The sequence below is a fragment of the Procambarus clarkii genome, chromosome 68 (genome assembly GCF_040958095.1).
Source record: "Procambarus clarkii isolate CNS0578487 chromosome 68, FALCON_Pclarkii_2.0, whole genome shotgun sequence".
NCBI classification, from domain to species: domain Eukaryota; kingdom Metazoa; phylum Arthropoda; class Malacostraca; order Decapoda; family Cambaridae; genus Procambarus; species Procambarus clarkii.
The window spans coordinates 9,865,068-9,889,271 of record NC_091217.1 but is presented as its reverse complement, the minus strand read 5'-3'; the positions used below and the strand labels follow the sequence as shown (position 1 = coordinate 9,889,271).

The 24,204-nt window shown below is 38.5% G+C and overlaps 1 protein-coding gene across 1 annotated transcript in view; it reads right to left on the bottom strand.

The window, feature by feature from the left end:
• The window catches only part of LOC123774758 (MAM and LDL-receptor class A domain-containing protein 1), a 152,699-nt gene that overhangs the window by 25,345 nt on the left and 103,150 nt on the right, over positions 1 to 24,204 (bottom strand). The window contains 13 exon segments of the mRNA XM_069310826.1: positions 2,258 to 2,378; positions 4,237 to 4,390; positions 5,683 to 5,731; positions 5,733 to 5,959; positions 6,982 to 7,117; positions 10,558 to 10,706; positions 11,351 to 11,517; positions 13,549 to 13,651; positions 13,895 to 14,031; positions 14,491 to 14,682; positions 14,806 to 15,001; positions 15,430 to 15,628; positions 16,743 to 24,073. Of these exon segments, the coding sequence (XP_069166927.1) occupies positions 2,258 to 2,378; positions 4,237 to 4,390; positions 5,683 to 5,731; positions 5,733 to 5,959; positions 6,982 to 7,117; positions 10,558 to 10,706; positions 11,351 to 11,517; positions 13,549 to 13,651; positions 13,895 to 14,031; positions 14,491 to 14,682; positions 14,806 to 15,001; positions 15,430 to 15,628; positions 16,743 to 24,073 (9,161 nt within the window).

Below are 24,204 nucleotides of genomic sequence, written 5' to 3'. Positions count from 1 at the left end.
AGGGAGGAAGGGATGCCGGAGAGCCTCTGGGTCTCACCCAGAACGTGGCATTTCCTTACATTCAACACTGGTTTTCTATGGAGAGCCCCTTTTGTTCCTCGGAGCTACCTAACAAAAGATAAAGGAAAAGAGGGACTCACCTGCGAGGTGGCTGCCACTCGCTCCTCAACTTGAAGTTGAGACAAATGGCTGCAACCTGCGACCCAAGGCTACACATGCCCGAGAAGGGCCAGGAACATGAACGAGGTACTGTGAGGACCCTGTTCGACCTCCAAAAGCTCCGTGCCAAAATGTCAGCCCAGGACATATTACCAAAAACAGCAACCAAAGCTGTGAACTTACGAACGTTGTGGGCACAGGGATAGACCGCAGGCTGGCTGAACTGAATAATCCTGCGGACGACCTGGGAGACCCGCGCCCTGAAACAGGGAAGAAGGGGAACAGGGGTCAACTCAAAGCATGTCCCCTGCCACGGAGGCCATGACGCGCAAGTAACGGCGAAGAGCTGCAACCAGACAAAATATGATGCATTCCCGGCCAAACCAACCAAGCATCAACAACCCAAGCATCAACTCATTCTTCACCAGAAAAGAAGACAGCTGCAAACAAACTGACCACCAGGACCGAAAGAGCAGAAACCCCTGCGCCAGAGGAGAGCATGAAGCTCCCCGACCTGACCCCATGAGGCCAATGCCAACAAGAAAAGCGCCTTAGAAAAGCAGTCCTGAACTGAAGGGGGGCACCACAAACCAAGGAGAAGAGAAAAGAGAGCACCTGGTCTAAAGACCAGGACGGTGCAGGCAGCACATGAGCAGGCCAGAGGTAAAACAATGCCCGAGAAAGTTTGCAGAACGGAGCAGAAATGACATCCACCCCCGAATGCAAGCAGAAGCGGCTCCACCAGCACCGCAAGATATGACGCAACAGTATTCGGCATAAGATAACGGTCCTGAAACAACAAAGAGAGACAGGACAAAACAACCCGATCAGAAATCGAAGACAACCTACGAAGAGACAAAGTGCCAAAAAGGACTGCAGGAAACTTCATACTGCCGCAGAGACAAAACTCGCAGGTGGGTCACCATCAATGAAGCCACCTGATCACCACACAAGTGGTGATAAACCCGGGTCAAAAGGATCAAATGTGAAGATTGGAGGAGAAGATCGAACCAGCCACGTACCGGACGTCTATTGGCCATTGCTCCTCGTACCTCTCTGAGGGGGGCTCAGGTTCTGGCACTGGTCCCCGGTAGGCCTAGAATTCCATAGACTGACTGTTGCCATGGTCTAATATATACACATCAGCCCAGTATAGCTCCAGGGAAACAAAGATTTTTTGTTCTCCACAGAAAAAACTGTGCCAAACTGTTTGCCAAGGAGAAACGGGCAGAAGCGAAAGAAACTAAACATACTGCTCAGAATAGTGCTTTTCATGAACTTAAATCTAGCTTTCTGAGCAATACTGCTTGGTAGGTCCAAAAGAGCTAGGCTCAGTGAGCCACCCAAACTACTGAACAGAATAGGTAAGGCTTACTTAGCCTCTAGAGTGGCACACACACACACATGCACAAAAAGGACAAAGGGAACAGCAGTTGTGTCCTTGATACCTGACCCCACTTAATGAGAAGATGACCATTACGAGAGCCTGCCTCAGGTGACATCAATGGTACAGGTGGGAAAACCCCAGATAGGAACCAGGAGGCAAACAATCAAGTGGTCTTATAAAACGTCCAGCCACTAATGGCAGCACAGGACACTGCTGAGAACACATTTAGTGTGGCAAACTTGCAGAGATCATTCATTCACCTCAGGATATACTTGGTACTGATTCATCATAACCACTATGTGGAATAGCTGGAAGCAATAGGCCTTAGAGCAGGGAACCATGGGGCAAAGATTCAAGAAGAGAGAAAACAAGATAGTGTTAAAATGCCAGGAAATACTATTGCAAAAAGACATAGAACACAGTGAATGATTAATAAAGATAGCAGTAACCAAACCCTAACCAAAAGTGAGACCCACCTAAAAACCCGATTCTCAGTTTTTGCCAAGAATAAAGGTTAGGAGAAATTTGCACAAAAAGTCCCCACAAAAAAAAAAAAAAAATACAATAAACCCCTGGATGATTGAGTAGAGCATTAAGGTAACTCGATTGCCTATCACCAAAGTCAACAAATTTGAAATAGACCTTTAAAAAAAATTGGCACACATTTGTACAGTATAACTCTTGATTATTTACAAACCCTTGATTACTTACTGCATAGTCCTGCAAATTACTACTATTGTGTAGTAAAAGACTGACTTTGAGCCACACATTTTTGACAGATGTATCAAGCTGCATTAGCAGTTCTAACCCATTTTCATAGTACGTGTATCGCCTAGGGAAAAAAAAGAAAAGACTTCTTTGATACACTGGATTTATAATAATTATTTCCAAAAATAATTATTAAATAAATAAAATTTTGTTTGGTAATAAATCCTCAGATCTAATTAACCTAAAAATTAACAATATCCAAATTAGTTACAAAGTAGACAGTAAATTCCTTAGCATTCTCATTGATAATAAGCTGAATTTCCAGGGCTACATTCAAAATATAGTTTAAAAAGTTTCTAAAACAGTTGGCATTCTTTCTAAAATCAGATATTATGTATCTCACCCTACCCTGATAATGCTCTATTACTCTCTCATCTATCCTTATCTCAGTTATGGTATCTGTGTTTGGGGTTCTACTACCCAAAATCATCTATGTCCTCTAATTACTCAACACAAATCTGCTATTAAAACAAACTTTGGCCTCAGACAGTACTCGGCCCCCTATCTTGAATCTTTGAACATGTTAGATATTAAGTCATTGGACATCGTCTCAAGTTTACTCTATATAACACTCTGAACTGTAATGCCAATCCTGACCTTAAACACTTCTTAGAAGGTTGTAACAGAACACATGGGCACCACACAAGAGGCAAATATCTATTTGATATTCCAAGAGTGTGAATTAACCAATCTAGAAATGCTCTGCAAATCAAGGACCCAAAATGTGGAATGACCTTCCCAATCACGTCAAAGACTGTATCTCTCTCTCAATCAGTTTAAGAGAAATACTAAGTACTACCTTATCAACTCCAAGTAACCTACCTTACCTCCTAAATGTCAACCTATGTCTTGCTATTTTCAAGTAATACTGATTATTGACCAACTTGTATAACTGCTGATATTTTCCAGGTATAAACTTGTACAAAAACATGTTTAAAAAAAATTGTAGTCTGTTTATTTAGTTAAAATTACTTCTGCTGATCTGTTGTAATTTCTGCTGTTCCATCCAACATATAACTATTGTCATTCTGTTCTTCTTTTCTCCTTTTTCTGTCCAATTCATTCTTTTAATCTCAATTAGTTTGTCTTATTTTTTAAGTATTTTTCCACATCTTGCCCAAAACGCTGTGTGTACTAGTGGCTTTAGGCATAGTATATACTAGCTCTATCTAGAAATACAACATTCTGTTTGTAACTCATTTTGTATGTATGTACTTTAACCTGAATAAACATTATTATTATTATTATTATTATGTTTCTTGTCTTTTTATCTTTGATGCCTTACTCTATCTGAAAGGTCCATTTTTTTGGGTAGTGATACCTTGGGGTGCCTCTCAAAGTCTCCTCTGGCTTTGTGAGATGTAGATGGTATCCGGGTGGTGGTGTCATTGTGTCATTCAATGCCAGATGAGAAAATTATTGACTAAGTAGTACAGGGAAGAGGACTCACATGTTGACCTTGAATATTTTATGTTTGTTGCTTCACTTATTAGTTTACAAAAAAAATTGTGCTGAATAATTCAATTTTATATACTGATAATTGATGAAAACTAACTGAGTATTGTGCCATATAAATCCCTATGTACAATGTAATATGTACACCTATTCACACAACTCTGTTCCTGCCATAGCTTAAAGGATGTGTCTTACAATCCACTCTTTTGTTAAAATTTTCTTAGGGAATGTTGTACAAGGCATGAATTCACACACTAGCAGAAAAGACCAAATTGCCATTTGATGATAATCATAGGCCCTTAGTATATGGACCTCAGTGGCACAGTAAGCAATTACAGAACAATATCAGATTATTGGCTAAAAATATTCCAGGAAAACATATATGGCATGGTAGACACAAGTTACTATTCATGACATAAAAAAGAATTGAGTAAAATAATTTGTATAAAAGAGTAATTAATACTAACTTGTAAATATTGATGATCCCAGGTTTAACACCAAGAAACTGGTACCACATTCTGAAGAAGCAATTTTTAGAACTGCCACGCATAACCGGAGAGCGGATCTGGGCAACAGCTGATCGATTGTTCATTGTGTCTCCAGAAAACTTCAGATAATGTCCTAGGAATGGTTTATGATGTAAACTTATGAGTACACAATCTCATGGAGCACCTACATTGAAATCCTTATACAGTAGCTGTATGTCAATTGTACTAATTTAAACTATAATCTTTATCTATAAAAATAAAATTTTCTACACTATACTGTGTTCATCATAACATAGCACATATAGAACATTTCAGAGATGTAACACTAATACTGAGAATAAATACAAGATAAATATTGAATGTTGCTATGGTTATCATATACAAGAAGCCAACACTTAAGGTTTGCACTAAAAATAGTAAGAATGAAAATAATAATAATAATGAATGAAGTAGACTGTATGAACAACTAATAATGTAGTAGGAGAAGTATTTTCACCACCAGCTAAAAGCTGAGGGAAGGACTGCATGTGGAATATAGAGAAACTGCTAAATATCAGTTACTGAAATAAAAGATAATATCTAAAAATGTAATTCTTAATACTAGAGAAATACAGCTTTTCAGCATCTGCCAGTTTAATCCTCAAGCTATAAACCCATTTTTAAGTCCCTTTCCTGGTGTGCATAAAAAATTATAACAAATTCTTTGTTTTATATCATAAAACATTTATCTCTGATGTTGCGGAATTTTTTTAATAATTTTAGTTTGGCAATAATGAGGTGAAGCACGTCACATTCTGATAATTATTATTCAAGTAAACTATTTGTACTAGAATAATCCTTATCACAACTATCTTTCTGGTTCATAAAAGTCCTAGAAGTTTTGCATGTCATCCATGGTTCCTAGCAAAGTTGTCAGTAAATGGACTGGTGATGCACCTGACATGGTGCGGCTTTTTCTAATAATACCCAGGAAGGTAACTAAGGCTTTCAAATATTTTCCCAATATGGCAAACAATTGCCAGAGGCCTCTAATAACAAATGGCAATCACACAGAATATTTAAATTGTTAGGAACTTTGAATATTAAGTGGCACATTAAATTATTCACAAATGACAAGAGCATTGTCAGCCTATCCTTTGAGAAAGACAGGAGCAGTATAAGGGTTAACTGAGGAAGATTAAAATAATATGTATAAATAAAACTATGGACAATATCAGAAATAAATGCTGAAAAATAATTAAGTTTAAAATGTATTGGAAATAAAAGCTGCACAACTGCAATGAAAATCTCCCCCAAAATTTGGAAAATATATACATATTATAATTTTTGTATATAAATTTATACAAAATATACACTAAACAGAGTAAAATTACTAATTTAAATTTTAAATTCTACTAAAACTTTACTAATTTTAAAATTACTAACCTTGTGAAGTGAGCAGTGTATGATCATAGGAAGGTAAACTTCCAATTACTGTCAGATGATGCATGCAAAAGTACCCACTTTCCAGTGTTTTCAATTTCTGGTTTCCAGTTCCTGCACATACCATCCTCAAAATTACATCGGGATACGTACACAGAACACTGAGATGCAAGCTCATCAGATAAATCAAGGCAGTCATTAGAATAGTCACAGACTCGGTCTTCATCAACACAGGAACCAGACCTGCACTTAAACTTCATCAGTTCTATGCAAGTCTCACCTGAAAATTATAAAGGTGAAATGATTTTATTATGATAAAAAATCTTTCTTACAATTTGCTGATACATGGTCTCTCAAACCCTTATCCACATGGTAATATTTCATCAAGCTCTTCCATCTGAACCAGTGTAATGACATTAGCACATAATATTCGCATGGGCGGCTTGCAAGTTGGATGATCTTATCTGTATACTTGGGATCAGTTTGGAGCTTTCTGTTCTTGCCATACTCTATAGTGATAGCCTGGTTAGTGAGAATACTGCTGTTCATAGCCTGCAAACTCAAACAGCCATCACAACCCAGTTGATCTAGTACTTTTTCAGAAACTTGTTTAGTTCCCATTTAATATGTTCAGCCTTTGTTCAAGGAAATATATTTTATGTTTGCTGATAGAAAGTTGAAAAGTTGTGGATCATTAATATTTACACAATTCTTTAATAGTGCTTATGGTACCCCTACTTTTCACTAGGATGTTTCTGCAAACCCCCCCCCCAATATCTTAAACTCCGGTAAGTGCTATTTTTTTACCCCTGACAGTATTTTCCATATTCTGTACAGATTATGATGTCCTCTAGTTTCCATTCCAGAAATCATATTCAGTGCTTTGGCATAGGTACAAGCAGTTTAAGTGCTTTACTGATTCCATGTGAGCAGAAAATGAGGTCTGCATATTTTTTTGCTTGGATTAACCTGCCTTGCAAGTTAATGTGAGCATAGAATAATATTGTAGATGAGAGAACAGCAGACATCAGTAAAAAAAAAAAAATCTGATGGGCAAATTATCTCTAACAGGTAATTTTAACAAGTTCACAATCTTTTGACTATTCTCTTAAGAACAACAGCCCACTGAGTATCCTATAGTCACAGGCTATTTCAAAGGAATGCACGAATATACCTTTCATATTGATAAAGGCTGTAGAAAGCATTTCAGATATAAGCAGAGATCTTTTCAACTGAATATTATTCACTCTCAACCTCCCGATGGAAAATAAACAAAATAATAAAGTTCTACTAAACACTCACCTTCAGGGGGCATTGTAGGTGGGATACAGTCGACATATTCTATGTCATCAAGGGAAATGGCCCCTTCATAGCTTATACCTCGTTGCACACGTAGGGACACCCTCTGACTAAACACATGTCGTAATGGTATCTCTGCCTAAAAGGGTAAACCACACGATTGTAATTAAAAACAAATGTCAATGATTGTTTTCTGGTGTGAGAATAATGATAAACTGAATATAGGAAGATATCCATTGAAGAAAATTGTTGATCAGTAAAGATATAAAAGATGTAGGTAGTAATCTATATGTAAAAATGGTTCAGTGCAACAAGAAAAGAAATTTAAATGGGTGTAGCAAATTTGTTGGAAAGTATGAGAATGTGGTGCTCTGACAAATAATCAGAAAATCAGCTTGGACAACTTTTATATAAAAATAAAGGTGAACTCTGTGAATAAGAACTATAGGGGCATTAGTCTTATGAGTGCAGTGTATGATAAAATAATGAAGGTAAGTATAAAAAACAGTAATGTTTTTTAATGTAATGAAATGTCATTTTCTGGGCGAGCCCCGGAGGCTCCCTGTATGTATTGGACTGATGTACGCTATATTAGTCTGGGGCATCAGTCAATTGAGTTCAGTCTACCAGGGACCACGAGCCAGAACCTCCCCCTCACAGAAGCACAGGGAGCAATGGCCTATGGAAACCCCTTTGTGTTTGGGAGCATTCCATGTCTGCCATTGACTGGGGTTAGGCACCCAGAAAGGTAAGCATAACATAACGGACCACACATGGTAAGAAATTGCAACCGAAGACCAAACGGAGAGGCTGAACTTTCCAAAACCTAAAGAAACAAGCAAACGTCATACACCGTGGCTGTGCCGCTTGCCTGTGCAGCCCTTCCTGGGAGGGGGAGGGCGGGAGCCTTGGAGTCTCCTGTGCTGGCAACTCACACCTCAGTTTGGAGGCTGAGCGTCAAAATCGAAAACAGTCGACCAGAGGAAGGGAGGATGCCAGGGAGCCTCTAGGGCTCACCCAGAAAATGGTGTTTCATTGCATTCAATGCTAGTTTACTGTGTGGAGCCCAGCATTCATAGCATTAACCCTTAAACTGCGCATGGCATATATATATGCCATGAGTAACATGTCCCACCGTGCACGGCGTATATATACACCATAGGGTGCCATGCACGATTCAAATGGCCTGCGGCTACACGGGGTTCACATCAGCTTCCTCAGGGCTCTTGTATACAGACGCCATGTTTTAAAAAAAAAATCATGGGCAATATTCTCTGGTGTAAGAGCCACAGTACTGTGGGAGCAATCAAGGCTGGCGCACGCAGCATGAGCTAACAGCATTGCTGTTCAGCTTGTGACCACAGCATCGCCTAAAAATGTCAAAATAAATATGTAACTGCTATTATTTAGCGATGACAGTAATACAGATGACTCTTGTCTGTGATAACAATGACCAGGATTGTGATAATAGCAGAATTGTTGTGATAATTAGCACTGTGTGGGAGGAGTAATGCTGAGGGAGTGTGGCCACCTGTTATTGCCTGCATTCACCATACCAGCTCAGTGGTTCTCTATATAATGTTTGTATATAGTGAATATAAGAAAAAACAGTACGGTGGGAGGAAAATAAGGTGTTGTTGAGGGAGGAATGGCAGCGAGTGGCTGACTGGTGTGTGGCTGCCACTCTTCGTTTCATTTTAACTCACAATACCAACTTAGTGGTTCATTATGGTGAACAAAACATGCAGATACTTATATACAACCTGTGTATATAGAGTAATAACAGCAAAACTATTCGTTTATTGTTTCACGAACATAATAATTGAATTACTAATATGCACACCATACTTTTGAGTATAGCGATGATTCACCTCTTTTATTATATAAATATATCACACTACACACTATTGAATAATATTACTGCAAAAAACTAATTACAAATCAATCAGAGATATTGAAATAATTAGGTAATAATATCTTTGTGGCAACTCCCGCCTGTCAGCTCGGGTGACGCTGACCGCCTCTGATAACTGCTATGTCAACGCTCACATTTTGCCAGACTTCCATGGCCTATTGCTCCCAAAATATGTCACTTATGATTTTTTATTCCCATCCTCAGGGAACACAAATTAACATTTTTAAAAGACAAAAAAATTTTGTTAGAATTTTTTTTCTTGCGCACAGAGGTGTAAATCTCCTCAGGACCCCTTAGCAGCTTAAGGGTTAATGAATGCTATGAAAAAATAATATATAATAAATAAAAATAGCTAAAATAGCATAGCTATAAAAGCTATGAAGAGCTTTTATAAAGGAAGTGAAGCAGATGTAAGAGTTGAGGATATGCGTGACTGGTTTGATATTATGCATATATCCTATATGCATAATAATAATATGCATATATTATGCAGGAGTATATCAGAGTTGTGAATGTTCCCTCATGGTTATTCATTATATGGTTGGATGGTGTCATGAGGGAGTTCAAAATAAGAATACTAAAAAAGAATATTAATTTAGAGTATGATAGGAATGAATGAAATATATATAATTTGATGTAAACAAATGATGTGGTTTTTCAGTAATGTATAATAACTAATTCTTAATCTCTCAGTTTAAACTTCAGTATACAATACTGTAGTAAATATGTACAATATAAATATATATTTATATACAGTGGCGCCTCGATTAATTAACGAGTTTAATCGGTTCCAGCACCGAGCTCGTCATATGGAAAACTCGTCTTTAGAAACGAATTTCCACATTTAAAATAATGTAAATAAAATTAATCCGTTCCACCACTGAAAAACATCAGTATGATATTCGATTATCTGAACAATGGAGCATCCTACCTGACACACTGAACAAACCTTTGTGACATTTGTCCATTTTTCAAATTTGTTTACTTTTTTAATTTTTTATAGCAAAAGGTTTGTTTGGTGTTTGTCAGGTAGGCTGCTCCATGTTTCTTACAAAAAAAAAAAAAATTGAAAAACGGAGAAATGTCATAAAGGTTCGTTCAGTGTTTGTCGGGTAGGATGCTCCGTTATGACAATCTTTCTTTGTTTCAAATGTGTTCGATTTGTTTTGTATTTTTCATTTATTTATTAATAATGGAGAAGCCTACCTAACACACACTGAACAAACCTTTATGACATTTGTCTGTTTTTCAAATTTATTCAATGTTTTATTCGTTTTTTATTTGTTTTTTTTTCAAAATTTTTCTTTTTTTTTTTATTCTACAAAAAAAACTCAATGCTTTGCAACATCACAGCAGTCACCCCTTTACATCCCTGCATCATTAGCATCTTAAAAAAAAATACATTTATTTGCATCGTCAGAGGTGTCCGAGAATTTGCGAGAATCAGCGGGAACGCTAGGAAGCACCACATGGTTTTCTCATTAATGGAGCGGAAGCTCGTCAATTGAATTTTTTTTTGCAGAGTGGTTCGCTCGTTACTTGAAATGCTCGTAGATAAACCGCTCATCACTCGAGGTTCCACTGTAGTACATATATACAATATAAATATATATTTATATAGTAAATATATATACAATACTGTAGTAAAATAATTAGCTTCGTACCAAGTTCCATATAAATCCATTATCGCCATCTACCATCCATACTTCAGTGATCTCATCAGAACTAGAGATGAGTTGAAGGTGCAGTGAACCAGGTTCAGTTCCAGCCATCCAGTACCACAGTCGTAGTCGACACGTGCTACTCGATTCACCTGTCATTGCAAACAAATATTTTGTAACTTAGAAATGATTTTTCAGGTATGCACTTACAAGCCATGACTTGAGCAGAATGAGCCATTTTAACATACTGTACTAGGGAACAAATCAATATTCCCTCTCCTAGTGACACTATAGGGTCAGGAAGGACAATGAACAACCTTCAATACAGCTTGGCAGGATCATATTAGTCTACAACTTTCTTCTATGCATAATAATTTATTTTCTATAAATTTTTAGTGGATGCTGTACATGTGACATCATAATATGAATGTTATAAGCTGAATACTGTACAATGAATACTGATGCAAATCCATAAATGGTTTCAATTTGTTTTATTACAAAGAAAAACAAGAAATATACTAAGTTTATTAATACAAAACATATACTTGCTAAATAAGACAAGAATAATAATGTATGGTACTACATAACTTTTGCTGACACAAACAAAGAATGCAGTACAGTACTCAGTTTATCAGATAGAGGTTTCTACATAAGTATTATCTGTACAGAATTTACCAAAACCATGTCCTTAATAAAAATGATTAGCAAGTTTTATATTTCCTTTGGTGGAATTGGCATGTTCTCCCATATAATGAGAATAAACATGGGATTCATTCAGGTTTATTCACAAACTTACCAATGGCCACTGAGGTGATAAGATCAGTTGCAGATTCAAAGTCTCCTGCAGAAGTTGAAGTAAAAGCATAATAACTGGAGTCATCTCCATGTGTGTGATCCATTGAAGGCTTGAATGGCACCTGTTCTTCATTATCTAGAGGATCCTTTCCACGGATTAACTTCCACCTAATGATACAAAGATGAATTAAAACATTAGTTGTTCTTATATACACATTATATAAAGTATGCCACAGATATAGCAGTATTTAAGGGCTGTGGTACCCCTTGGTTGTTTTTTCATACTATTTGGTATAATAGCACAACAATCATTGAATCCATGCATGATGTGATATTCAATCATAACCATGCATGATGTGATATTCAATCATAACCATGCATGTGATATTCTAAAATGACAATGGCCATTCTTGTTGATGCCTTAATTTATCTCTGCTGTGTGCAGGGCTGATTTCATCCACGACGCTGCAACATGTGTTGTGTTTCAACAGATTCTTTGTTCAGATTTTAGTCGTGGCATGAGTTTACTTGGTTAACTGCTAGATTTAGGACTTTTGTGCCAAATATTTTCAGTTTTAGCTTTTGCAGTTTCTAGCTCAGAATTTCTTACCACTGGGCTCTCTTCACTTTGAAGAGGATCTAGCCTCTCTTTTTGTCTCATCTTTACAAGACAGGAAGGTCTTAAGTTGGGGTTACAGCCAGGGGAAAGCATTTTGGTTCCTGGTTCATCTATTAAGTGACTGACTTCCTTGCCTCTGTTTCTGACTGTCGGTCTTAACAGGCTTCTTGGTTTACTAATGCAGGTGCTTGGAGATGTGAGGATAGGGTTGATGGTCTATGCTCATTTGCTCTCTATTCCCATATTTATCATACAGTACCCTGTTTCTGTTTCTTAGTGAGATGTGTTCCCCCTCCCCCCTTCCCCCTTCTCCCTCCCCGGGAGGGGAGAGGGGGGAATTCAGGATGGGGAAAATCAGGATGGATAGATGGTGGAGGAGGACTGGATGGATGGTGGAGGGGGGCTGGGTGGAGGGGGGCTGGATGGATGGTGGAGGGGGACTGGATGGATGGATGGTGGAGGGGGACTGGATGGATGGATGGTGGAGGGGGACTGAATGGATGGTGGGGGGATTGGATAGATGGATGGTGGGGTGAACCTCCATCCCCCACAATGCACCCTCCCCGCTACCCCCATAACGCCACTGGACCCTCCCTACGAACTTCATCCCCTACACTGCACCCTCCCCATTACCCCCATACCCCCATCCCGCCACAGGACCCTCCCTTCTACCTCCATCCCCTCATCCCCCACACAGGAACCCCCCCCCCTCCCCCCAGCTGTACCCTCCCAGCCACATCTGGATGGTATTAATACGGAAGGCTTCCTTGCTATCAGGAGGCAGACTGCCTGACATTAAACTCTTGTTGTTTATTGACTGTGAAAGCCTGATTGACTGTAAATGGTTGAATGATTGTAAATACCTGACTGTAAATGCATAACCGGTTGCTACGACAACTGTGAATGCTTGACTTCTTTTGGTTATGACTGCCTGTGACTAGTCTTGACTGTGAATGCTTGACTGACTTGTGACTAACTGATTGGTTCTGACTGACTGCCACATAAGTAGTGAAATGTTTGAAAGGAAAATCTGGAACCAGTGATCCAGATATGAAAACGTTTAAGGTGAGCGGAGGACGGTCCCACCACCTCCTCTCTCCTTCTCATGCTCCCCATACATCAACATTGCTCCTATCTCCCTCCTCACCATCTCCCATATGCCACCAAGAGTCCTAAGTAAAGGTAAAGTGCAGTTAAATGTTCACTTATTTTATTTATGGTTTATATTTATACCTGATTGTTTTATGTATGAAAAATATGAGTAGTATTCTATATAATATGTATTTTTAAGTTAATAATTTTGGGTATTTGGAACGGAGTAATTCAATTTACATTATTTCTTGTGGGAAAATTTGTTTTGGTTTTCGTAATTTTCGGGTTTCGTAACGTCTCTAGGAATGGATTAACTACGAAAACTGAGGTACCACTGTATGTATACTGTATACATAAATGAGGTTGCATAAACTTCTTAAAGTGCGAATGCCTACTTTATCAGAATTTAATTGCAGTAAAGTTCAAAGGGTGATAACGTTAAAACATAATTTTCTTCATAACACATCTCGCTATTAATTAATACATACGTAAATGATGTATCTTCTTGAAGATTTTGCATTAGACTGTGTTGATTTGCCTTGATTTCCCAGTTGCATAGATCCTGGCCCTCAAATGTGCACTTCTGAGAAACTATTAAAATAAAATGTAATGTTAGTGATAGTCCATTAACATTATACTGTACATGCAACAATATTCCACCCAGTGTATTATAATTATCAAATCTATAATTAAATATAAGATGTACATACAAATGGTAAAATCCAATGCCAAATAATGCTCACTTGGAAATAACAGTTATAATTTGTGAGCAATGTTATAATACATCACTACTGTACATAAATATTATATTTCAAGAGTTAGAAGAAAACCTACCACATCCTTCTTCATCCGAGTCATCACCATTTGGACAGTCAACAGCAAAGTTACAGCGATCCTTCAAAGGCAAACATGTTCCATCACTGCATTCATGTTCTTCCAATGTGCAGTTACGTGACGGCTGACCAGAAAGTCTAAAGTACAAATAGATTAACAAATAATAACTACATTATAATTACATGATATGCAGGCTGATTATATTTATATAATTTCACAAACTCTGTATACTTGTAATGAGGTATACTAGGTCAACCAATCCTCATTTGAACATAACAATATAAGAACTAAGTTCCTCTTCTAGCAGTCCTCATGGTGTAGTTAGTGGTAAGACACTCGCCTGGCATTTTGATTAAAGACTTGCCCGAAATGCTATGCATGCTAGTGGCTGTACAAGAATGTAAGAACTCTTGTATACAGTATATATATATATATATAAAACTACAGAAAGCCTATTGGCTCATAATGTGAGGATTTTTTTTTATTTGTTATTTTTGTGCATAAGCAGGTGTGGATCTAAATTGAATGCTGCACATTAAGGGTTAAACATACCGTATATTATTTACACAGCATCACATTTAAATCAATTACTGTACCTGCAGTCTGAAGAAAAGGCAAAATCATCAATAGCAATATCACCAAGTTCCTCTTCTCCAACCTTGCCTTCAAAGATTAACTGGAAAGATTTCTCCTGTGGCAGTATGGATGGTGCCAAGGTATGCTTCACCCAGAAATTTCCATATGTTGTGTTACTAAACCATATTGTTGAAGCATCTGACTGGGACTCACTGCAAACAGAATTATAGAACTGTGATATAGAGCACAATAAGATTTTCTGAATCTCAAGCTAACACACAGGTGTTTTAATTTGAGCTGTAAAATTTATTACTGAAAAATGTGCTTGAACTTACCGCACTAACACCGAAAGCAACCCAATCTTTGTGCCGTACATATGGGAATAAAAAGTAACAGTGCAGTCTGGGCCAGCTATCATAGGGTAGCTAATTAGCCAGGCTTTTTCATTATATCGCTGAGGATGAGAAGTTTCAAGATACATGTAGTGGCCAACAGAGCTTGAGGTTGTGTGATCAAAGTTGGGGCCTGTTCCTGTTGATGATAGTCAATGTTGATATTGATAGTTAATGTTCATACTGATAGTTAATGTTGATAGTCAATGTTGATATTGGATACAACCTGTAGGTGAGACTGCAGATTGTATCCAATATCTGTGCCATGCTTATGCATTCAGTTATTTCGAGAGAGTACATCCAAAACCTCTACAAGAATGAAAAAATGGCTAAAATGTTGACACTGTATTCACACTCTACATCAAGTATACAAATCAACTATTGCATAGAGAAATGTGATAGTTTAACTGATATATTCAATGGTATAATTATCAACCACTGTAGAATTATGAAAACCTTTTGTGATCTGTCATCCTGTTGCACTATTGATCACAGGATGAGCATGAACCTACACACAAAAATATCCAAATAATATTAAAGATAAGGAGAAGTTGTGTTATTACTTGCCTAAGATGTTCGTAGTGCCACTCCACACTGTCCAATCAAAGTCGTCGTCAAGACCATCTTGGCCCTGAGAGAACCACTGCTGCCATTTGTTGTCTTCAAGAGTGAAAAAGTGGTAGCCAAGGCAAGCAATTGATGACTCATCCTCACCAGCTCCACAGTCATCATTTAGGTCACACATTTTTTCAGTCAAGATACAAACCTTTACAAAAAAAAAAAAAAAAACAGCGTTGAATGTAATGAAACGCTATTTTCTGAGTGAGACCTGGACGCTCCCCAGAGCTGTCTGGGTTCACATGAATGTATTAGACCCTGGCATCAGTCAATGTGCATGGAGTTCTAGGCCTACCGGGGACCACGAGCCAGAACCTGGCCCTATCAGAGAGGCACGAGGAGCAATGGCCTATAGAAACCCCCATGTGGTTGGAAGCATTCTATGTCTGCCATCAACTGGGTCAGGCATCCAGAAAGGTAGGCACCCCAAAACAATCCCCCCTATTCTAGAGAAAATATTGCTAAATATTTAATAAAATAACATATTGTCGAGCAGCAAAATGTCTACATGTTCATTTGTAGAAATGGTTTCCCGAATGCACCAGGGAAGGGAACCTTAACAAGCAAGAGTAGTACTCAAAAGGGGCTTAGGGAAGGATGCCCTTAAGCACATGCAGCCCCCGCACTGATGAGGACACCTGGCCACCACACACAACAACACTGCAGAGGTTGCCAAGAAGGCAAAACACCGCCTATGGAAATCGAGGCTAGAGAAGATGTTTGCCCCGGACCACATTAGCTAAGGAACTGGAGTGCTAGGTAGCCGGCACGGGGAGGGGAGGGCTGCGCGGACAAGCGGTGCGGCACTGGAGAATGATATTTGCTTGGGATTGGAGGGAGTTCTATCTCTTTTCGGTTTTTCGATGTACTTTTCTTACCATGTGGGGTTTGTTTTGTTATGCCTACCTTTCTGGGTGCCTAAACCTGGTCAATGGCAGATAAGGAAAACCCTCAAACACAGGAGGGGGGGGGAGTTTCCAGGGGCCATTGCTCCCTGAAACCTCTCTGAGGGGGCCAGGATCTGGCTCGCGGTCCCCAGTAGGTCGAACTCCTTAAAACTAATGCCCCGGTCTAATATATCACACATTAGCCCGATAGCTCCAGGGAGTCGAAAAAGGCTCCCCACAGAAAAGTAATAATTTTAGTAATACTATACTGTAATTATATTTCTTTGTTTTTACTTTTTATAAAATTTAGAGAATTTCAGATTTAATGATATTTGCTAGATATACCATTAATTATTATTTAAATTTATGTATTACCTTTGTAACTAGGCAATGGAATTCATTACCAGCACAGTCTTCATCTGATGGGTCAGGATAGTGGCAACTCTGGTCAAATAAAGTCTCATCAATAGCAAATCTTCCAAAATAATCTTCAGCTGGTTCCTTATAGAGGGAAAGTTGGAATGGATATTTTTGTCTCCCAATACCTACTTCTCCTAACTGCCACTGCCCATCACCTGTTCCAATGTCAGAAGTGAAGAATGTCAGATTTGTAAAGTCATATGGCGTTGAATTGAGCCTCAGGACAACGTTGGATCCCAGGACACCTTTTTGATAGTACCAGTAAATGTAATGACAGTCTGGAGCCGAGTTTTGATACCAGTGGGTAAAGGAAAGACCTTCTTCATATAGCAATTGATCACTTGTTTTGTAAAGGAACAAGAAATGGCCATCTTTGTTTCCTGTTTGATCAACAAGAGGGCCATTATCATTTGTGCCAAAGTGGCTATCATCAGCCTTAGCAACCACCCAGTTAAGTTCATCATTAACAGCTTCTTGCCAACCACAGCTATTATTTTCAAAATTGCAGAAAGAAGGACAGGACAGTTCATCACTGGAGTCCTTGCAGTCATATCGGAAGTCACAGACATTAGAATTAGCAATACATTCACCAGACTGACAATGATACTCTCCATCTGGGCATGGGCCAGGAGTTGGCGAGACAGTTGGGAGAGTGCTAGTAGGCTTGCAGTCTGTTGTAAAGGATATATCATCAATAGCTATATCACCAAGGAATGCCTCACCCACCTTGCCTTCTATCAAGATTTTGAAATATCTTGTATATATCACAGGAACACTCCCCTTTTTCCATCCATATACTTCAGAACCATTCGTTTCAAAAATTTTGACTGATGGAATATATCTTAATGAGTATTTAGATGTTTCTTGAGCAAAAACAGTTAATGTGGCACTTTGGTTAGCTCTTATCATATACCAGAATCTAAAGAGGCATAAGCCAGATGAAGACGGATAAAATGCAACACTGGATATTCTACCAATTTTCCCTTTGTCTCCTTCTCCGCTATTCAGATATAAGAAATAACCTGTGCTGTTTCCATAAGTGTGATCATAGTCTGGCCCAACATCCTCGGACATCATTTCACCTGTTTTACGTATCCATTCAAGGTCACTGCTCTCCGATTTCCAATTGCAAATGTCATCTTCAAAATTACATCTCTCTGGATAATCTTTACAGAATGCTGATAATTCATCAGTACCATCACCACAATCATCACTGAAGTCACAGAACTCATCTTTACTAACACAAATGCCGTTTACACATCGGTACTCCTGGGGTTTGCATATTGTGGAGTTTGGCTTAGAACAATTTTCAAAATGAATATCATCAATCATAATTAATCCATTAGTGTCATACTGGTTGGCTTGAAACTTGAGGCTCCACCCCATTTCATGTTCACCAATGCCAACTACTTGTTTGTGCCACGTGGTGTTCATATCATTTAGTACATACCAAACTGTGTATTCATCACCACTGTTGGATTTAAGATTTACATTTAGACTTGTTCCATCACTGTTAGCCTCATGTTGATAGTAAAAGAAGCTCATGACACAATGTGTGGCAGAGGTACCAAGAGAGACACTGATGAGATTTGCTGTTTTGGAAATGCTGCCAACCTTTTCTTCTACAACCATAACATGACCATCACGGCCCTCAACACCAGGTTCTTCACGACTCCAAAAGTAGGAGCCATAACTTTCATCCTGCCATCCACAAGTATTGTTTTCAAATGTACATTCTGCACATATTGCTTCATCACTTCCATCCATGCAGTTATCCACAAAATTGCAGACATAGTCAATTGGAATGCATTCTCCATTTTTACACTGAAACTGGTTGTTGCATGATCCTGATGTAGTAGTTGATGAACTTGGTGCAGCTGTTGGTAAAACATCATTTGACAATACACAAGATTCAGTAAATGACAAGTCATCTAATGCAATAACTGATACTGCATCTCCTTCGGACACACCTCTCTTTCCATTGATAATAAACTGAATTGGCTTATGTAACATATCATGAGGTGCCACAAAGATTTCTGCTCGTTCCCAATATGGTCCAACAGCATTTGATATTGTCAAATGTATGTTTAATGGTCCATCAGATGTATCTCGTGATGAAACACTTAAATATTGCTCAGCCGACCCATCTATATAATAGAAAAAGTGGAGAACACATGGATCTACCATTTGACTGTTCCATGTTATCACTGGACTAAGTAGAGTGGCAACAGTAACATTTTTGTTACTGTCGGTATTTGCAACATAAATGAAGGAACCACTAGCTATGTTAAGAGTGTGATCCCTCTTTGGTATAATGTCTTCTTTACTTGGTGATCCTAAGTGCCAATTATTAGGATCTTCCTGTGTCCAATCACAGAAGGAATTATCTTCAAATGAGCATCGTCCAATAAATCGGTTGCATCCTGCCAAGCTGTCTTCCTCATCTGAGTAGTCACCACAGTCATCAACAAAATCGCAGCGATCAAACTGTGATACACAAGCAAGATTACTGCACTGATATTCTGTACATTCCCCAGGCCTCTTGTGAGGTGTGGGAAGGAAACAGCTTTCAAACATTATGTCATCAACTGCCATGTAGCCATTGATATCTAAGTTCCTGGCACCTTCAAATCTAACAGAAAACTGAGATGAAATCCTACCAATATATGCTACTCCATGCATCCATTCATCACGTATGTTTCCACTTATTTTCAGTAGCTCTGTGGATAAGTCATTAACCTGAAAATGTGCCGTTAAGGTGCCTATAAATGCTGTGGAAAGGTTATCGGGTTTTCCATACATGACGTACCAGAATGTCATAAGGCAATAAGAAGCAGAGTTTATCAGTGTTGGACTTTGCAAAATAGCTGCTTTCTCATCTTTGATTTTACCATCTACTGGAACCACAGCCATATAATAACCCAAGGGTGTCAGGAAGGTATGGTCCAAGGGAGGCCCATATGAATTATTAAGCTGGCCTGAGAGTCGCAACCATGCTGTTAATTCATTATTTTCTGACTTGCTGTTCCAGCCACATGGTGGCTGGCTTTCAGAATGTTCATCAAAGGTACAGTTGTAGCCACAGAATTTTTCATCCTCCCCATTATTACAGTCTTGAATGAAGTTGCACATTTGATCTTCTTTTATACAAGTGGTGCCCCTATCACATGTAATAACACAGTCAGGTACTGTAGAATTGGAGCAACTGCCAGATATCACTCTTACTTGGTCAAGTGCAATGGTACCATTACTACTGTCAGAAATTGCGTTAAACTGGATGATGTGACGATTTAACTGTGCAACTGAAATTTGCTCATATTTCCATTCTGCATATAGTAGTGAAGGATGTTCCCATATATTTGATATTTCATCACTCATTACATCTTTAATACTAACACTCAATGAAGTTTGCCCTTGACTTTTGATATGGAACCAGAAGCTAAGGCATCTTTCCATAGGTTCCATGACATTAGACTCAAGTGTTGCATGGGGTTTACCGTCAAAATAACCTTCCCTATATGTGTCAATATATGCATATTTTCCATAAGGAGATTTTAATGTGACATCAACAGCAGGAGAATAAAGTGAATCAAGATCTTCAGCTGTTGTTATTGACCAGTCAAATTGATCTTCATGTACAGAATTTGTCCACATGCAGAAATCAATTTCAAAGTTGCAGTCTTCCATTGGTTCACAAGATAGTAGTGGCTGTATGTCATCAATGCCAACTACGTAGCCACTACCTCGGACATGGCTTTCAAAAGCCAAAGAATAATAATAAGTGGTGGTTACAGGTAGCAGGTAGCGACTCCAAGAACGACCAATAATGTCGGTAATATTAATTTTGTTATCTAAAATTTGATTTATCCGTGTATAGACATGCAAGTCTGATGAATAATACCCAGGATATCCATCCAGGTATACCCAGAACTCAACACAACTATATTGTGGGTGAATGTCATTAGTGTAAATTACAGCAGAGCCTTCACCAGATATCTTCAGGTAATGCCCAAGTGATGACTGCTGGGAATGATCTTCTTTAGGATCTACATCATTACCTGTGTGAGAACTTGAAACCATTACTAATTCCCAATCAAGATCATCTTCAATCGACTGTTCAAATTGACATATACTATCTGACTCAAAGTCACATAATTTTCCAGTGCTACAAAAGCCAAAGTCAAGTGTAATATCATCAATAGCAATAGCACCTTTGCCATAATAATTTGGTGTAGCTTCAAGCACTATATGATTGGTTTCTTTTTCTATTAGGTGAACTTTAGCTTGTATCCAATCATTTCCTTGTTCATGTGAACGTTGCCAAACAGATTTAGAAGAATTAGTTTGTGGCTGCTGCAGCTGTACTTGCAGCTTACCAACATCAAAGCCATGCATATGGTACCAGAAGGACAGACATGCCCCATGGACTCCCATGTCTAAGGGAGGGCTAACCAAAGTAGCATTTTGTTCTAATTTGTTTACGGTACCAACATAAATGTAGTGTCCATCTTCTGTCATAAGAGTATGATCAGTTTTTGGACCTGTTTCAGTTGTTGGTACTTTCCCTTGCCAGCGATCCCAGTTGAGGTCATCATTTGTTCCTTGCATCCAATCACATGTCTGACTATCATCTTGTTCAAAATCACAGTCATATATGGAAGGCATATGGGTAGGTATTGGAGTGGTAACAGGTGGAGGAAGTGTGGATATTTTACAGTCTGCCGTAAAAGCGGTGTCATCTATTGCCACTGAATAATATTCAGAAAATGTTATATCTTCTTCTACAGCAAGCTCAAATTTTACCTTAAAGGTGCCAAGTACATAATCAATAATCAATGTTATCTCTTCCCAGAGATAATCCAGAGTAGAATTATGAAGTTCTACCAGTGGATTGCCATCACCAAGTAATATTACTTTAAGTGTGGCATTTTTTATGTGTTGCATTGAGTACCAAAAAGTCATGCAGTTGAGATTATCGGGAACTGTACCACTAAAGAGTTTAGCTTTATCACCTTTCTTTTTTTCCTGGAGATTTGCAACCATATAATGACCAGTTTCAAAGTTAATGGTATGATCTACTGGAATACCTCCACCTTCAGCACCTGATGAATATTGCCAGTCAAAGGTGTCATCTTCGGAGTTGAACCAGTCACACAAATCATATTCAAAATCGCACTCGTGAATTCTCGGACAAACATCAGGTACAAATTCAACATCATCAAGTGCTATTACACTTAGCTTGTTTGTTCCAGTTCTTCCTTCAAAACGAACAACAAACTTTTGTAAGTTGGGAAGTGTTACCATTGCCAAAGACCACATTTCGTAAGTATTGTTCTCATGAGACCAGACAGGATTAAATGCTCCAGATCCCACTTGGTCTGCAACCTGGACAGAAATATCACCAACACTATCACCTAAAATATGATACCAAAACCTGAGACACTGAATACCTACAGATTGATACACTGGTGATGTAAGGGTTCCAACTTTTCCAGGGTTATCAGTTTCACTTAGATATGCATAATATCCCATCAGAGTATTATACGTGTGATCCACCAGTGGAGTACCTGTCTTATTCTGCTCTCCACGCCCTCTAATCCATTTTGCTGTATCACTGGCATTAGTCTGCCACTGGCAAAAATCTATCTCAAAATTACATAATGAATTGTGTACCGTTGATGTAATTTTGACATCATCTACAGCTAGTTTACCTGATCCAACTTCTCTCCACTCTGCCTCAAGTATTATTGTGTAGTCATCATCAGTATCTAGCTGTTGCTCAAAAAGCATCCATCTGTCCTCTTGAGAATTACCAATTTCAAAAAGAGTAATATTTTCCTTTACATACTGTTTTTTCTCAATAATTCTGAATGTGCCAACTTCTTCACCATATAGGTAGTACCAGAGAGTGAAGATATTCTTGACACCCACAGGTTTTGACTGAATTGTGCTTATAAGCCTTGCCTTATCACCCTTCTTGACATCTTCATGCAGAAAGTCAATAAAAATATAATGGCCAGACCCAGATGTATGGTCGGGAGGGGATTCATAGGCATTACTTTTCATCCAGTCCTGCTGATCAGTATGATCCTGATACCAGTTGCAAATACCTTCATCATCAAAATTACATTCCAAATCCAATAACTGCTCATTACAGTTGAAGAAACTGATATCATCTATGGCAACAATAGAATGAGAGTCTGCCCAGTTGATGGCTTGGTTAAACCAAGGGGTAGCTGTCACTTTGAAATAAGCTGTGGAGGGTACTAATTTAGCTGAAACAAGAATTTCATACCAAATTTGTTCTTGAACTCCTGAATATGTCAAGTTGTATAATAGGTGATCATCACTTTGATATGAATGGTGATAATAGAGGGCTAAGTCTGCATTCATGCCATTTTCAAGGAACAGCCAAAAGTGGAGTTCACAGTAATATCCTGTAGTATGGATTAGAGGTGGACTGACTAGTACAGCTGATTTGCCAATAGTTCCATCTGAACCTTCAACATATACAAAGTGGCCATTTGACTGAAGGAATGTATGATCTACATTTGGATGAGCATACTGGGAAAAGTCGGTAGCAATTATTCGCCTCCAATGGAATATTCCTTCACTAGCATCAGACCAACTGCACAGGTCATATTCAAAAGTACATGCACCACAATTATCTTCATCAATACCATTTGAACAATCTTTTTTCCAATCACATATCATGTATTTAGCTATACATTCGTCATCATTGTTACAATAAAACTCACTATCTGCACACGGGTTGTATGGGGGTTCAGGAGTATTGCCACCGGGTAGTGTATCATTTATTTTCAAGCATGACTCAGTGAATGATAAATCATCAATGGCAATGTCCGATAAGCCAATATTGTTAGTAACTCCCTCAATGAGAAACTGGAAAGGCAATTGTGTGGTGGTGGTTACAACAGATCGATCCCAAAATTGACCTTGTTCTCCTTTTCTTGTAAAGGAAAGCGTCTTGTCTCCATGTATTTCTGTTCGAATATACACATTGAGTTCCTCAATATTGCTCCCATACATGTAGTAATGAAAACGTAGCTCACAGGGGAAAAATGAATCGTCATCTGCCCTCATCACTGGGCTAACAAACCAGGCTCGATAGGTTACTTTGCTCTCTCTGTTGCTTGAAGCCTTAGAAACTGGACTTGTAACATACATATAATGACCATCAGAGTGCCGCAATGTGTGGTCAACTGCTGGTCCAGTCAGGAAGGTGGTGCCTCCAGCTACTGTGTGCCCTCTGCCATACACCCAGTCTGAAAAAATATTACCATCACTACAAAACTGACTACATGAATAAAGAATTCAGCTTGATTGATAATATATAAACAAATAGTTCTGAAATTTCTATTATATATCCTTCTGTCTCGTCAAGACCGCATTCTTG